This window comes from Netta rufina (genome assembly GCF_964035555.1).
Source record: "Netta rufina genome assembly, chromosome: W".
NCBI classification, from domain to species: Eukaryota; Metazoa; Chordata; class Aves; order Anseriformes; family Anatidae; genus Netta; species Netta rufina.
Window position 1 is genome coordinate 13292801 of NC_140139.1, and position 17573 is coordinate 13310373.

The 17573-nt window shown below is 46.2% G+C and overlaps 1 protein-coding gene across 1 annotated transcript in view; it reads left to right on the plus strand.

Moving 5' to 3' along the window:
• Window positions 1-286: 286 nt before the first annotated feature.
• Window positions 287-17573, plus strand: part of LOC311220860 (ceramide transfer protein-like) — a gene marked incomplete at both ends in the record, with an annotated part of 108357 nt that continues 91070 nt past the window's right edge. Inside the window, 2 exons of the mRNA XM_084304500.1 lie at window positions 287-352; window positions 10641-10757. Coding sequence (XP_084160626.1) covers window positions 287-352; window positions 10641-10757 — 183 coding nt within the window. The remainder of the gene's footprint in view (window positions 353-10640; window positions 10758-17573) is intronic.

Sequence of the window (17573 nt, forward strand, 5' to 3'; positions counted from 1 at the left end):
AGCTGGCCATGCAATCTGTCAGTTCCATAGTACCATCAAGTTCTCCATCCGTGCAGCGATATCACAGAGTGTGGCTGCGGTGTCTTCACTCTGCTCCACCCTCTGTGCTATTTCTCTCAGAGTCAGCACACCAAGATTCCCTGGTGTTGCCAAAATCTAAGGTTGCAGGTTGAGTTGCCGAGGGAACTATCATGGAACAGATTCCTTGCATATCTGCCGCAACTCACCCTGGAAGCTTCCTCAACGCTGAACCTTCTCTTAAGATGTTGACATACCTTTAGTCTCAATGAGTCACCTCCAGCAATTATTCCACACCAGGATTAGCTGCTCCATCACCTTCCTAGGGATCAAGGTGAGTCTGATGGGCCTGTAGATCCCTGGGTCTTCCTTCTTGCCCTAGGAGGGACATTTGCTTTCCTCCAGTCTTTGAGCACTTCTCTCAGTTTCCATGATCAAGCAAAACATATAGAAAGTTTCCTTGCAATCACATTTGCCAGCTCCCTCAGCACTTGTGGGTACATCCTATCAGGGTCCATGGACTTGCAAATGTCCAGTTTGCTTAAGTATTCTGTGACCTGGTCCTCTTCTACTTGCTCTAGCCATTCAGCCTGGTCTCTCGAACCTGGTATTCCTGAAGGGTTTTGTTCCATGGTGCCTTCAAATCATGTATGCATGCTGCTTCAGGCTGCTGGGGCTTGGAAGCAGGGGAGGGAAGCAGCCTAAGTTCTCCTTTTATTTGCTCTTGGTAAAATGCATATTAGAGAACTTGACTTTCACGTTCAGTGAATTCTAAACCAGGTCCTAGAGTGTTCTGTCTTTAAAAATAAATAAATAAATAAACATTTAAAAAATAGGGAAACATCTGACACATACGCCATTTAGTGTGCAACTAATAAACTTGTTAAGAATAATTGGCTGGAAAACAAAGACAAGAGTATTCTAATGTGAACTGTCTGTGAACTATCCTCATTATAATAGTAAAAAACACGTCCCTAGGCTGAGAGACCCCTTCTCCTCTGAGGATGCACAAAATGATTCTGTCATGTCAGCAGTATGCTAACTATGTAACCAATTAGAAGTTAGAGGACTGTACTAACATGTAAATGTAGTGATAAGAGATTGTATAAAGTGTGGTGTGAAAAATCTTTAGGTGTGCCAGCTTACCAGGAAACCACATGCTACCCAGATTGTGCAATTCTGAAATAACCAATATCTCAACCTAGTGTGCAAATTGGTGTATTGCACAACAGATAATGAATCTGAACTTGTTACAGGCAACAATATCTGTTGGAGGGACAGCACACCAGGGCACAGGCAATCCTGGAATGCACTAATGATGACTTCTTTCTCCAAGTGACAGAGGAGCCAACGAGGAGAGGTCCTGTGCTGGCCCTCATTCTCACCAACAAGGAGGGGCTGGTGGGGAATGTGAAGCTCAAGGGTAGTGCTGGCTGCAGTAACCATGAAATGGTGCAGTTTGTGATCCTGAGAGCACCGAGGAGGGAGAATAGCAAGCTCACTACCCTGGACTTCAGGAGAGCAGACTTTGGCCTCCTCAGGGATCTGCTTGTGTCCCAGTTTCGTCTAGGATAGAGTTAATTTTCCTCCTAGTAGCTTGTAGGGTGCTATGTTTTGGATTAGGATGAGAAGATAACTTCCTGGAAGCTATCCAGGAAGCTACCCTGAACTGGTGGAAGGGGATGGGGAGCAGAATGTGGCCCTCACTAACCCTGAGGAAATGGTTGGCGACCTGCTATGGCACTTGGATGTGCACAAGTTGATGGGGCTGGATGGGATCCACCTGAGGATACTGAGAAAACTGGCGGAGGAGCTGGCCAAGCCGCTTACCATCATTTATCAACAGTCCTGGCTATCGGGGCAGGTCCCAGTCGACTGATGGCTAGCAAACGTGATGCCCATCTACAAGAAGGGCCGGAGGGTAGACCCAGGAAACTATAGGCCTGTCAGTTTGATCTCAGTGCCAGGGAAGCTCATGGAGCAGATTATCTTGAGTGTCATCACGCGGCACTTGCAGGGCAACCAGATGATCAGGCCCAGTCAGCATGGCTTTATGAAAGGCAGGTCCTGCTTGACGAACCTGATCTCCTTCCATGACAAAGTGATGCGCTTGTTGGATGAGGGAAAGGCTGTGGATGTGGTCTACCTTGACTTCAGCAAGGCTTTTGACACCGCTTCCCACAGCATTCTCCTCAAGAAACTGCTCATGGCTTGGACTGGCGTACACTTCGTTGGATTAAAAACTGGCTGGATAGCCAGGCCCACTAGTGGCATTCCCCAGGGCTCGGTACTGGGGCCAGTCCTCTTTAATAACTTTATCGATGATCTGGATGAGGGGATCAAGTGCACCCTCAGTAAGTTGTTGTTGTTGTTGTTATTATTATTATTTTCCTTTCTTTTCTGTCCTAATAAACTGTCTTTATCTCAACCCACAGGCTTTCATTTCTTTCTGATTCTCTCCCCAGTCCGAGAGAGGGAGGGGGGAGGGTGAGCCAGCAGCTGTGTGGTGCTTAGCTGCTGGCCAGGTTAAACCACAACAGCTTGGTAGAGTCTCAAGGGGCAAAGCCCTGGAGGGCCCATGCAGCAAGGCCAAGTGCAAGGTCCTGCACCTGGGCCAGGGCAATCCCAAGCACAAATAGAAGCTGGGTGGAGAATGGATTGAGACCAGCTCTGAGGAGAAGGACTTGGGGATGTTGGTTGATAAGAAGCTCAACATGAGCCAGCAACGTGTGCTTGCAGCCCAGAAAGCCAACCATATCGGGCTGCATCAAAAGAAGCATGACCATCAGATCGAGGGAGGTGATTTTCCCCCTCTGCTCTCATGAAACCCTACCTGGAGTACTGTATCAGCTCTGGGATCCCCAACACAAGAAGGTCATGGACCTCTTAATTGTTCAGGACACTGGTAGGGAGGGTCCCTTGGGAGCCAGGGCTGATGGGCAGCAGGGTCCAGGAAGGCTGGATGTTCCTCAAGAAGGAAGTTTTAAAGGCACAGGAGCAGGTTGTCCCCATGTACTGTAAGATGAGCCAGCAGGGAAGAAGACCCATGTGACTGAACAGGGAACTTTTGCTGAGTGTCTGGGAGAAAAAGAGTGTCTGGTGGAAGAAGGGACAGGCAACCTGGGGAGAGTACAAGGAAGTTGCCAGCACATGCAGAGAAAAAAATCAGGAAGGCTAAAGCCCAGTATGAGCTCAACCTGGCCACTATGGTTAAGGATTACAAAAAATGTTTTTATAAATATATTAACAGCAAGAGGAGGACCAAGGAGAAGCTCCATCCTTTGCTGGACTCAGGGGGGAACATGACTATTGAGGATAAGGAAAAGCAGAAGAACCACCCCCCCTCCAATTCAGGTGGAAGCAGTTAGAGACCTGCTGCTCCACCTGGACTGTCACAAGTCCTTGGGGCCAGAGGGGATCCACCCGAGGGTGCTGAGGGAGCTGGCGGATGTGATTGCTGGGCCACTTTCCATCATCTATCATCCATCATCTGTCTTCCTTCAGAGGGGGGAGATTGTTGGGTGTAAATTGGAACAACAGAGTACCATCTATGTCCTTTTGCAGTTTAGACATTTTAATACTACCCACAGTAATCGTCATGATTTCATTATTGAGTGCACCCTCAGTAAGTTTGCAGACAATACCAGGTTTGGGGGAAAGGTCAATCTGCCAGAGGGTAGGAAGGTCCTGCAGAGGGACCTGAACAGGTTGGATCAATGGGCAGAGGCCAATGGGATGAGGTTCAACATGGCTAAGTGCTGGGTCCTGCACTTTGGTCACAACAACCCCATGCAATGCTACAGGCTTGGGGCAGAGTGGCTTGAAAGCTGTGCAGAGGAAAAGGCTCTGGGGGGTGCCGATTGATGCTCGCTTGAACATGAGCCAGCAGCGTGCCCAGGTGGCCAAGAAGGCCAATGGCATCCTGGCTTGTATCAGGAATAGTGTAGCCAGCAGGACCAGGGCAGTGATCGTTCCCCTGTACTCTGCTGTGGTGAGGCCGCACCTTGAGTACTGTGTTCATTTTTGGGTCCCTCACTACAAAAAGGACATCAAGGCCTTGGAGCGTGTCCAGAGAAGGGTTACAAAGCTGGTGAAGGGCCTGGAACAAAAGTCTTATGAGGAGCGTCTGAGGGAAATGGGGTTGTTTAGTCTGGAGGAGGCCTAGGGGAGACCTTATTGCTCTGTACAATAAGTAGTCAGGCATTGGAAGGGGTTGCCCATGGAAGTGGTGGTGTCACTGTCCCTGGGGGTGTTCAAGGCGAGGTTGGACGTGGTGCTTAGGGACATGGTTTAGTGGGTGACATTGGTAGTAGGGTGATGGTTGGACCAGATGATCTTGGAGGTCTTTTCCAACCTTAATGATTCTATGAAGCTGTCTGTTCTATTAGAGTGAGTCCAGATGAGGGCCATGAGGTTGGAACACCTCTCCTATGAAGACAGGCTGAAGGAGTTGGGGTTGTTCAGCCTAGAGGAGAGAAGGTTTTGGGGAGACCTTATAGCAGTCTTCCAGCACCTAAAGGGGGTGTACAAAAAAGCAAGAGAGGGACTCTTTATCAGAGAGGTAATGATAGGACGAGGTGTAATGGCTTTCAACTTGAAGAGTGTAGATTTAGATTAGATATAAGGAAAAAATTCTTTACTATGAGGGTGGTGAGACACTGGAACAAGTTGTCCAGAGAAGCTGTTAATGCCCCATCCCTGGCAGTTTTCAAGGCCAGGTTTGATGGGGCTTTGAGCAACTTGGTCTAGTGGGAGGTATCCCTACCCATGGCAGGGAGGTTGGAACTAGATGATCTTTAAGGTGTCTTCCAACACAAACCATTCTATGATTCCATGATTATAAGTGTGGAATCAGGAATACCTCAGTCTTTTAGGATCAGTTTTGGCAAGGCTTTCTAACTGGAATGACCATGTAATTGCTTTTAACTCCTCCCAAAGTGCTTCAGAGACAGAGAGAGATATGAAGAATACTTTCACAGCATGAAAAACTTTGATAGCTAATTCCTCTGTATGTCTTTTTGTGAGGTTTCTGGAAGAAACTTTGTTGTGGTTTAACCCCAGTAAAAAGCTAAGCACCACATAGCTGCCCGCCCCCCCCCCCCCCACACACACACACCAGCAGAGGATGGAAGGAAGAGAATTTTAAGTGCAAAAGATAGAAATGGGTTGAGATAGCTTGAGTGAAGCAAAGTAAAGTGAAGCAAAGTAAGCAAAGTAAAAGAAGGAATTCATTCACTACTTCCTATCAGAAGGCAGATGTTCAGCCATTTCCAGGAAAGCAGGGCTCCATCACACGTAATGGTTTCTTGGGAAGACAAAGTCATTACTCCAAACATCCCTCCTTCCTTCTTCTTTCCCCCCATCTTTTATTGATGAGCATGATGTCATATGGTATGGAATATCCCTTTGGTCCGCTTGGGACTTAACATTGCAATGAACTCCTCACCTCACCCCTGCTCCAGCCTGGGCTTGTCCATTGGTCACAGTCCCTTAGAGGTGTACTAGTTCTGGCCTGGCCTTATTCATGAACCACATTCTACCTTCTGTGTTGTGGACATATCCACAACCACTTCAGTGTGTACCTGCTCTGACATGACCTTTTCCATCAGCCCCAGTCCCTTCAGGAGTTCCTTTCCAACACCTGCTGTGTCATGGACATAGCTATGAGCACTTTGAGGTATTCCCACAAGGCCTTATCCATGATCACTGCAAGATGTGACTGCTGTGGCACGCTTCTCCACAACCTCTCTGGGACACTTGTGCCAGTGCTCAGTCAACCACACAGTAAAAATGTGCTTTCTGATGTTCAGATGGAGCCTCTTGTGTTCTGGGTTGTGCCCATTGACTCTTGTCCTGGCTCTGGGCACCACTGAGAAGAGCCTGGCTCCATCTTCTTTGTGGAAATCCTTTGAAGATAATTCTCACTCAGCATCGTGGAATCTTGCCTGACCCAAAGGACTAGACTTGTTTTTAGGTTTTCTTTTGCAGAGTGTTGAATGTGTGATTCACAGTGCTTTAGCTGTCTGCAAGATGAACATATCACATACTGTGGTGGTTTTACCTCGCTGGGCAGCTGAACTCCACCACAACCACTCTCTCACTTCCTCTCCTCCTCAGAAGAGGGGGGAGAGGAAAGTATGCCTGAAAGAAAAAAAAAAAAGAAAGAAAAAAGGCTTATGGGTTGAGATTATGGGTTGAGATAAAGATAATTTAATTAAAGGGAAAAGAAAGAGAAAAACAAAACAACACAACCAAAAAAAAAACAACAAAACAAAACAAAAAAACACAAGCAAAGGCCACGCGGAAGCACAGAAAGAGAAAAACTATTCTCTACTTCCCATCAATGACTGATGTTCAGCCACATCCCTGACGCAGGGCCTCAATACGCATAGTAGTTGTTTGGGAGGACAGACATCTTCATAACAAGAGTCCCTCCTTCTCCATCCCATTTCCCAGTTTCCCACTGTAGTGGTTTTACCTGGGCGGCAGCTAAGCACCACTCAGCCATTCACTCACCCTCTCACTGTGGTGGTTTTACTCAGGAGGGCAGCTGAGCTCCACCACAGCTGCTGTCTCCCTCCCTCCCTCAAAGTAAAAGGGGGAGAAAAATACAATGAAAAGGGTTCAAGGGTTGAGATAAGGGCAGGGAAATCACTCAGCAATTATCATCACGGGCAGAACAGACTCAGAGTAGGGAGACAGTAAGATTTATTGCTTGTTACTAACAATCTAGAGAAGTGAGAAACAGAGGCAAGATCCTGGCAGATAACTGACAGAGATAGATAACTGGCAGAGAAGATAACTGACAGACTAGAACAGTGAGGAACTAAAATCAAACTCAAAACTTCCTCCTCCCCATCCACCCATCCTCTACATCCTGCCCTGAGCAGCGTAGGGGAATAGGGGCTGTGGTCAGTCCATAAAACTTCATCTCTGCCACTCCTTCACGGTCACCCTCTTCCCCTACTCCAATGTGGGGTCCCTCCCATAGGATGCAGTCCTTCACAAACTGATCCTGCGTGGGCTTGCCAGAGGCAGCAGCTCTTCAAGAACTGCTCCAGATATGGGTCCATACCACAGGGTCCATCCATAAGGAGAAAGCTGCTCCAATCAGGGTCCCCCACTGGCAGCAGCTCCTGCCAGGTCACCTGCTCCTGTTGCGTGGTCCCCTCTCAGTGGGCTACAGGTCCGGCCCAGAATCTGTTCCTGTGGGTGTTCTTCGCAAGACACAGCCTCCTTCAGGGCAGATCCACCTGCTCCACCGTGGTCTCCTCCACGGGCTGCAGCGTGGAAACCTGCTCCACTCCGGTACACCATGGGCTGCAGGGGGACAACCTGCTTCACCATGGTCCTCTCCACAGACTGCAGGGGAACTTCTGCTTCAGTGCCTGGAGCACCTCCTCCCCTTCCTTCTTTACTGACCTTGGTGTCTGCAAGGCTGCTTCTCACTCCTCATTCTCCCAGCTGCTGTTTTTCAGTTTTATTTTTATTTTTTTCTCTTAAATCTGCTCTCACAGAGGCACAAACAACATCACTTATTAGTTCGGCTCTTGCCAGTGGCTGGCCCCTTATCTAACATGGGGTAACTTCTGGATTCTTTTCACAGAAGCTACCTGCAGCCCCCTGCTACCAAAGCCTTGCCACATAAACCCACTACACCCCCCCCCCCCCCCCCCCCGTGGGATGGATGAAAGAACTGAAAAATAAAATAAAATGAAAGCTTGTGGGTTGAGATAAGAGACAGTTTATTAGGACAGAAAAGAAAGGAAAATAATTAAATAATTATAATACTACTAATAATAATAATGTGTACTAAACAAGTGACGCACGATGAAATTGCTCACCACCCGCTGACCAATGCCCAGCCTATCCCCAAGCAGCCGGCCCCCCTGCCCTGGCCAGCCCCCCCATATTAATTGTTCAGCATGATGTCATATGGTATGGAATACCCCTTTGGCCAGTTTGGGTCAGCTGTCCTGGGTCTGTCCCCTCCCAGCTCCTGCTGCACCCCTAGCCTGCCCGCTTGCAGGACAGTGTGAGAAGCTGGAAAGTCCTTGGCTTAGTGTCAGCACTGCTCTGCAACAATTAAAACATCAGTGTGATATCAACACTCTTCTCATCCTAATCCAAAACACAGAACCATACCTGCTACTAGGAGGAAAATTAACTTTATCCTAGCTGAAACCGGGACAACCACCTTCTGTTGCTGAGCGTGATGTCATATGGTATGGAATATCCCCTTGGTTTGTTTAGGTCAGCTGCCCTGGTGATGTCCCCTCCCTACCTCTTGCCCACCCCCAGCCTGATGGCTTTTGGGGGCACGGTTTGAAGGGAGCCCTGTTGCTGTGCCAGTCTATTGCGTTTTATTTATTTCTCATCAATAAACAAAACATGGGTATTGTTATAAGTTAGACCACACAATTTACTGGTCTATTGAAATTATTTTATTAATCAAATAAGCAGACACAAGCAAAACAGCGCTGGGTGGCTGGGGAGTCTCCGCTCCACCATGGCACGCAGCTTCCCCTTTCCAGTGTCGCTGTTTTATAGCATTGAAGTTCCGGCTTGTCGAGACTTGTTGAGACCTGTCGAGACCTGTCGACTTGTCGACTTGTCGAGACCTGTCCTGAGACTGCGCAGTCTGTTGTTGGGGGTCGTTATTCTTCCTCCAGTGATCATGCGTTGTGCTTGTGTTCAGGTGGGGGCAAAACAGGATGTCTTGCGGTGGGTGGGTGGTATCTTACAAAATCTTTGTTTTAACAAGGATGTTCACCCAACCCCCCTTCCCCATTTGTCCCCATGTTACAGTGCCGTGAGTTGTGAAACCTTATCTCCTCAGTAGATTCTTTAAAGTCTCAAGGACAATGAACAAACCCCTACTAATTTATCACAGGTATATTACCAATGCTGTTCCAACTACAAGTGCAGAGCACAGCACTGTATGGGCTCCTGCAGGGAAAGTTACACATACCAGTACCGGTACACAGACCAGTTCTTATATTTCCAAAGATATTATTAAAATATTATAAATTAGTTTTTGTGGCCCTTCAGATTGCGTAATTTTTCTTAACCTTAAAGCTTGTTAACGTCCTGCAGTAACTTCTACATTTAATATTTATTGTATGTAGCAGAAAATTAAAAAATATATTCAGGTATACTTTTGTTATGTTTCTTTAAGAATTGTTTTCAATATAAAGGTAAACAGTTGTGCTTTGTGTTGGAGGTTTCTAAGGGACTAACTTTGAACTGGCGGTGTCATGGCACAGAGGAGATTAGATTTTTTGTTTTGTTTTGTTTTCCCCTTATACTTTTCTTACCATCTTCGTCATAATGCTAGTAAAAGGTTTTTAGTATTATATCTGAAGTATGTGAACTGAAAGTTAGATGCATTCAAGTGGTTATATGGGGAAGGATTGAATGTACCTCCCAGTTATCTGACATTCTTGTAGATGGTTGTCCTGGTTTCAGTTAGAACAGAATTAATTTTCTTCCTAGTAGCTGGTGGAATGCTGTGTTTTGGCTTAGGATGAGAAGAGTGCTGATAACACCCCGATGTTTTAATTGTTGCAGAGCAGTGCTTATACCAAGCCAAGGACATCTCAGCCTTTTGCTCTGTCCTGCCAACAGGCAGGCTGGGGGTGCAGTAAGAGCTGGGAGGGGACAGACCCAGGACAGGTGACCCAAACTAGCCAAAGGGGTATTCCATACCATCTGACGTCATGCTAAACAATATATAGGGGTGGCTAGCCGGGGGAAGGGGGCCGGACTGCTCGGGGTTAGGCTGGGCATCGGTCAGCGGGTGGTGAGCAATTGTATTGTGCATCACTTGTTTGTACATATTATTATTATTTTCCTATTATCACCATTGTATCATTATTATTATTATTGTTATTATTATTTTTGTTATTATTATTTTCCTGTCTTATTAAACTGTCTTTATCTCAACTCACGGGCTTCACTTTCCATTTCTCTCCCCCGTCCCAGAGAGGGAGGGGGGAGGGTGAGCGAACGGCTGCGTGGTGTTTAGCTGCCGGCCGGGTTAAACCACAACAATGGTAAAAGTAGTTGGAGGCAGAGGGTGCCACAGCTTCCTTTAGTTCCGTGTCTTCCTTGTTGCTTTGCTATGGTTTGATTTTATGGTTCTATCTTGGTACTTTTTGCTATGATGTATGCATTCCTTCCATGTAAAATCAATTCTAATAGCAGTTAACCTTAATCACTTTCTTGCTTTGAAGTTAAAAATAATTATTATTATTATTGTATTGATGTACTTTCCTAGCTGTGTGAACTAGTTGCTAAAGGATTAACTTGGAAGTGTGAAGTTTTTGTCAATGTTTGCGTGGAACTTTTTCATGATAATTTTGTTTAATAAGAATGTATTAAACAGTTTGGTTTTGTATTTGAAAAGTCTGGCATTTTTCATTATGAAACTGTATGTTACTTCATTATTTGAGACCACTACAGAACATGAAATTTACAATCTAGGTTGAATTCAAGGCAATATAGAAGAATTTTTTCTATAATGACAGTATTTTAGAGTGTCAAAATATTCTGGAAAAAAAAGAAAAAAGAGTTGATCATTTTGCTAATTCTAGCTCTTCTTTCACTCTTTTCTTTCACAGCCACATGACTTTGATGAATGCAGATTTGATATCAGCGTAAATGGTAGTGTTTGGTACCTCCGAGCTCAGGACCCAGGCCACAGACAACAGTGGGTAGATGCAATAGAACAACACAAGGTATGTTTTTTTTTCTGATTTCCTTTCACACTCATTAGATTTGGTGGTTGTAGAGAGTTGTAAGCTTCACTGTACAGTCATTAAATACTCAAAGTATATATGACAGATAAAAGTTGTGAGATTGAAGCACTGTGATAAATATGTTCTAAAGGAATTAATTTGCTTATCCTTCATTGCTAAAATTGTAGAGAACTGGGAGCTAAAAACTGTAAACCTTTCTTGAGTTCTCTAGCATGAAAAAGAAAAGGCTTGCATTAGTGGCTTTGTGTAATGGCTTTATCCATCCTTTCTCACTGACTGTTGATATTAAACTTGTTAGTCTTTGATTCCATTCTCCTAGGTTATTCTGTTTTTAGAACAAGAATCATCATTTAGAAGAACAAAATCATCATTTAGGAGTTGGACTAAAATCATCATTTAGAGGTTGGACTAAAATCATCATTTAGAGGTTGGACTCGATGATCTTGAGGTCTCTTCCAACCTAGAAATTCTGTGATTCTGTGATCTGTTCCATTATTTGGCTGCTTTTACTGCATCTGATTACTGGCTCGTCTCCTTGTCTTCTAAGATTGATTAGTATTTTGGCTCAGTTTTCTTGATCTATGCTTTATCTCTTCCAATTGATACCAGTAGATAGTTAACTCTGTTATGTGTAAAAAAGATAAAAAATATGTACTTTGAGGAAAGGTCAAGATGACCCAGGCCTTGGAGATGTCTAAAGGATGATTAACTGAGATACTGCTAACCAGGAAGATCATTACGTTGACATTCTTGAGGGAAACATCCTGACTATGCCTTTGAATATGTCACCAATCAACTTAATGTGAATAGTTAGTTGTATTGGGTTTATGTGGTAAGGTTTTGGTAGCGGGGGGCTGCAGGGGTGGTCTCTGTGAGAAGAATCCAGAAGCTGCCCCATGTTAGATAAGGGCCTTGCTGCTGGCTAGAGCCGAGACAATAAGTGATGTTGTTTGTGCCTCTGTGAGAGCAGATCTAAGAAAGGGAAAAAATTGCTGCACATCAGCAGCTGGGAGAGTGAGGAGTGAGGAACAGCCTTGCAGACACCAAGGTCAGTGAAGAAGGAGGGGGAGGAGGTGCTCCAGGCGCCGGAGCAGAAGTTCCCCTGCAGCCTGTGGAGAGGACCATGGTGAAGCAGGTTGTCCCCCTACAGACTAATTCTTGTGGTTACTTGAAGGGATGAAAGACATGGACTCCTGATGGCTCTTGAACAGGAGACATTTATTGCTATTTTTCTCCACTACATATACTTGCCCCATATGCTGTCCACATGCCTGAATCGGTCATACAATTGGTTAGAGACCCTCAGACACGTGTCTCAAGCCAGCCAGCAATTGGACACTGCACAAAGCTCATATTTAACACTGCAGCCAAGTTATTTATCTTGACCTTGCTCAAATTTTTGTTTCTACCACTTACTTCCTCATTATATCTAGTTCAGGGACGTGTGAAACAGCGCAAGGCTATTTGCGAATTCCTTCCCCTCAGTTACTTGTAGCTTCCAGTCTTTGTAACAGATGCTTGCTGCTAGAGCATTTGTGATGATAAGGTGAATCATACAATCATAGAACAGCTTTGGTTAGAAGGGACCTTAAAGAACATCTAGTTCCAAACCCCACTGCCATAGGCAGGGACACCACCCACTAGCTCAGGTTGCCCAGGGCCTCATCTAACCTGATCTTGAACACCTCCAGGGATGAGGCATCCGCTACTTCTCTGGACAACCTGTTCCAGTTCGCCACCCTCCAAGAGAAGAATTTCTTCCTGACATCTAATCTAACATCTCCCCTCTTTTAGTTTAAAACCATTCCTGTCATTGTCTAACTGAGCAAAAAGTTGCTCTCCGTCTTTTTTATAAGCCCCCCTTAAGTACTGAAAATCTGCAATAAGGTCACAGAATTGTTATAAATGAAGTCTCAACTCAATCTGAATTTAATAATCTTTATAAAAGAATATTTATAAAAGGTTTAAAAGGCAAGTAAACAGTGCTGGGTGTGCGGGGAGTCTACACTCCACTAACACGCACACACGAACATCAAACATTCTAAATATACAGAACATTGCTTTTACATACTAAACCCAAGTATGCCTATACAATCAGAAAAGGTAACAAACAATCCTTTAAGTTCCATGACTTACTAAACTCGAGTACGCCTATACATTTGTAGAATCAGAAAAGGTAAACAATCCTTTAAGTTCCATGACTTAACAGTCTCCGTTTTCCATTCCTTTTCAACAAGGCTCCCCTCTTATACCCTTCTCCCCACAGCAGTCCTTTTCAAAAACAACTTTTCATTTGTCAAACAACTTTGAATGTAACAACAACAGCAAACACCCAGAAACTTCCATGCCTTAATGGCTGGAGAACAAGCAACCCAAGACTGCATGGAGTCTCCTGAATCACCCTTCTTTGTTCCCTCTAAACTCTTTTACATTCCTGATGGCCTCATCGTTAAGAGTCTGATGTTGTCATCAACCACGGGGCTTTCCAACCCCCATGGCCACACTCCCACATCTCCCCCTTCTTTATTAATATCAACCATTTTCTCAACACGAATTACCACTCCATATATAACAGAATCATAGAATATCCAAATTGGAAGGGACCCACAAGGATCATCATGTCAAACTCCTGGCACCACACAGGTCTATCAAAAAAAAAAAATCAGATCAAGTGTCTGAGAGCATTGTCCAAATGCTTCTGGAAATGCAGGCTCATTGCAGTGACCACTTCCCTGGGGAGCCTGTTCCAGTGCATGACCACCCTCTCAGTGAAGAACCTTTTCCTGATATCCAGTCTGAACCTCCCCTGTCGCATTTTCAAGCCGTTCCCTCATGTCCTATTGCTGGTAACCAAAGAGAAGAGATTAGTCCCTGTCTCTCTGCTCCCCCTTGTGAGGAAGTTGTAGATTGCAATGTGGTCTCCCTTCAGTCTTCAGGCTGAACAGACCAAGTGACTTCAGCCACTTCTCATATGTCTTCCCCTCTAGACCCTTTACCATCTTTGTTGCTCCCCATTGGACACTCTCTAACAGTTTAATATCTTTCTCGGCACACAGTACTCAAGGTGAGGCTGCACCAGCACAGAGCAGAGCAGGATAATCACTTCGGTTGGCTGGCTAGCAGTGCCGTTCTTAATGCACCTCAGGATACAGTTGGCCCTCCTTGCCATGACGGCACACTGCTGGATCATGTTGTAGTGGTTTTCCATGGCAAGGTTTTGGTAGCGGGGTGGACCATAGGGGTGGCTTCTGTGAGAATAATCCAGAAGCTGCCCCATGATAGATAAGGGGCCTTCTGCTGCCCAGAGCCGAGCCAATAAGTGATGTTGTTTACACCTCTGTGAGAGCAGATTTAAGAAAGGGAGAAAAATGCTGCACAACAACAGCTGGGAGAGCAAGGAGTGAGAAACAGCCTTCCAGACACCAAGGTCAGTGAAGAAGGAGGGGGAGGAGGTGTTCCAGGCACTGGAACTTAAGTTCCCCTGCGGCCTCTGGAGAAGACCATGGTGTGGTGGTTTTACTTGGGTGGGCAGCCAAGCTCCACCACAGCCACTCTCTCACTCCCACTTCTCAAAGGGGAAGGGGGAGAAAATGTGACACAAAGGGCTCAAGGTTTGAGATAAGGATGATTTAATTAAAGGGAAAAGGAAGAGGGGAAAAAAATAAAGTTTGTCTTTATGAAGGCCTCGTGGAAGTACAGAGAGAAAAGCAATTCCTCTCTATTTCCCATCAAACAGTGATGTTCGGCCATGTCCTGGGAAGCAGGGCCTCAATACACGTAGCGGTTGTTTGGGAGGACAGATGTTTCCATGAAGAGAGCACACCCTTCCTTCCCCTTTCCTACCTTTTATTGCTGAGCATGACATCTTTGATTGGTTTAGGTCAACTTCCCTGGTGATGACCTCTCACCGACTCTTGCCCACATCCAGTCTGCTGGAGTCCTGATGCTGTGCCAGTATTGTGCAGCAATAGACAAAACACTGGGGTGATACCAATGCTGTTCCAGCTACAAGTGCAGAGCACAGCACTCTATGCGCTACTGCAGGGAAAGTTAACTCCATCCCAGCCAAACCCAGCACACGTGGTGGAGCACGTTGTCCTCCTGCAGCCCATGGTGTAACATGGCAGAGCAGATTTCCATGCTTCAGCCCATGGAGAAGACCACCGTGGGGCAGGTTGACCTGCACTGAAGGAGGCTGCAGCCTGTGGTGGACCCCTGCTGGAGGAGATTCCAGGCTGGACCTGTAGCCCGTGGAGAGGGGACCCCACAGGAGCAGTTGACCTGGCAGGAGCTGCTGCCCATGGGGGACCCCAGTTGGAGCAGTGTGCTCCTGATGGATGGACCCTGTGGTCGGACCCATATTTGGAGCAGTTCTTGAACAGCTGCTGCCTGTGGGAAGCCCACGCAGGATCAATTTGGGAACGACTGCATCCCGTGGGAGGGACCCCACGTTGGAACAGTAGAAGAGAGTGATTGAAAAGGAGCGGTGGAGATGAAGTGCTATACAATGAGTGCAACCCCATTCCCTGTTCCCCTGCGCTGCTCAGGGGGAGGAGGTGGAAGAGGGTAGATGGGGGGAAGGTGTTTTTGGTTTCTTTCCTTTGTTTCTCACTTGTCTACCTTGTTAGTGAGAAAAATCTCAATTTTCTTCAGACGGGATCTTCTGTGAAGCTATTTAATTCACAACTGCAATGTCAGACATCCTGCCAATTAGGAGCACATTTTAGTAAACATATCATAACCTTTTATTCCCTACTAACCGACACCTGATCACCTCCCCTGTTTCCTCATTGGCTGAGTACTACAGATTCACAAGCTACTTGACTCTCCTCTATACCATATATGTACAATTTTTTTGATCCACCTTTTAATTACTCCTGTTTCCTTTTTTTTTTTCCCTCCTTTCATATGTTTAGAGAACTTGTGATCTTTGTTTTTTTTTTTTTTTTTTTTTTCTGTTGTCACACTGCTCATCCTGTTTTTCTCAGTCTTCTGCCTTATTCTGGAACAGTGAAGCCTCCTACTGTCCACTTATCTACTTAGCATTTCTCTTTGTTATGACTACACAACTACCTTTGAATACAGAAGGTTAGTTTTCTACTGCAAAAACACACTCTATTTCCAAAAGATGTTAGACTGCAAAAACACAACTTATTTTCTCACAGTAATAGGCAATAAATTTTACTAATCTCCCTATGCCGAGTCTGTTTTGCCCATGACAATAATTGTTGAGTTATCTCTCTGTCCTTATTTCAACCCTTGAGCCCTTTTCATCATATTTTCCTTAGCTGATGTCATCGCAGGAACTCTCTCAATTATTTTTCAATGGTCTTGTGAATCTGGAGAGGTCTCAGTTGACTAGAAGCTGGCAAATGTACCAATTTTCAAGAAGGGAAGATGTAGTGGGTTTACGTGGCAAGGTTTTGGTAGCAGGGAGCCATAGGGGTGGTTTCTGTGAGAAAGATCTAGAAGCTGCCCCATGTTTGGGAAGGGCCCCATTGTTTTCCAGATCCGAGCCAATAAGCGATGTTGTTTTGCGCCTCTGTGAGAGCATATTTAAGACAGGGAAAAAACGCTGCGCCACACAGCAGCCGGGAGATTCTGGAAGGGGAGTGAGAGAACAGCCTTGCACCAAGGTCAGTGTAGAAGGAGGGGGAGAGGTGCTCCAGGCGCCGGAGCAGAAGTCCCCTGCGGCCTGTGGTGAGGACCATGGTGAAGCAGGATGTCCCCCTGCAGCCCATGGAGTACCACGGTGGAGCTGGGTTCCACGCTGCAGCCCGTGGAGGAGACCACGGTGGAGCAGGTGGCCCTGCACTGACGGAGGCTGCCGCCTGTGGAAGACCCCTGCCGGAGCAGATTCCGGGCCGGACCTGTAGCCCGTGGAGAGGAGCCCACGCAGGAGCAGGTGACCCGGCAGGAGCTGCTGCCCGTAGGGGAGCCAGGTTGGAGCAGTTTTCTCCTGAGGGATGGACCCCGTGGTACGGACCCATATCTGGAGCAGTTCTGGAAGAGCTGCTGCCTGTGGGAAGCCCACGCCGGATCAGTTCATCAAGGACTGCATCCCGTGGGTGGGACCCCACAGCACAGGGGACGAGAGTGACCGAGAAGGAGCGGCAGAGAAGAAGCGCTGTAGACTGACCATAACCCCCATTCCCCCGTTCCCCTGCGCCGCTCGGGGGGAGGAGGTGGAAGAGGGTGGATGGGGGGGAAGGTGCTTTTGGTTTTTTTTTCCTTTGTTTTCTCACTTCTCTCGCTTGTTAGTTGTAGGCAATAAATCTTACTATCTCCTTATGCCGAGTCTGTTTTGCCCGTTACAATAATTATTGCGTGATTTTCTCGTCCTTATCTCAATCCTTGAGCCCTTTTCACATATTTTCTCCCCATTCCTCTTTGAGGAGGGGGAGTGAGAGAGCGGCTGTGGTGGAGCTCGGCTGCCCACTCGAGCGGAACCACGACAGAAGAAAGAAGATCCTGACAATTACAGGACTGTCAGTCTCCCTTCAGTGCCTGGTAAAATTATGAAGAAGATTATTCTGGGAGTTACTGAAAAACACCTGAAGGACAACGCAGTCATTGGTCAGAGACAACATGGGTTCACAAGGCAAAAGTCATGTTTAACAAACTTTATTTCCTTCTATGACAAGATCACCCAGATAGCTGACCAAAGAAAGCTAGTCGATGTAATCTTTCTGGATTTCAGTAAAGCTTTTGATACTGTCTCTCACAGTATCCTTCTGGACAAAATGACCAGAATGCAGTTAGATAAAAGCATGATAAGATGGGTGAACAATTGGC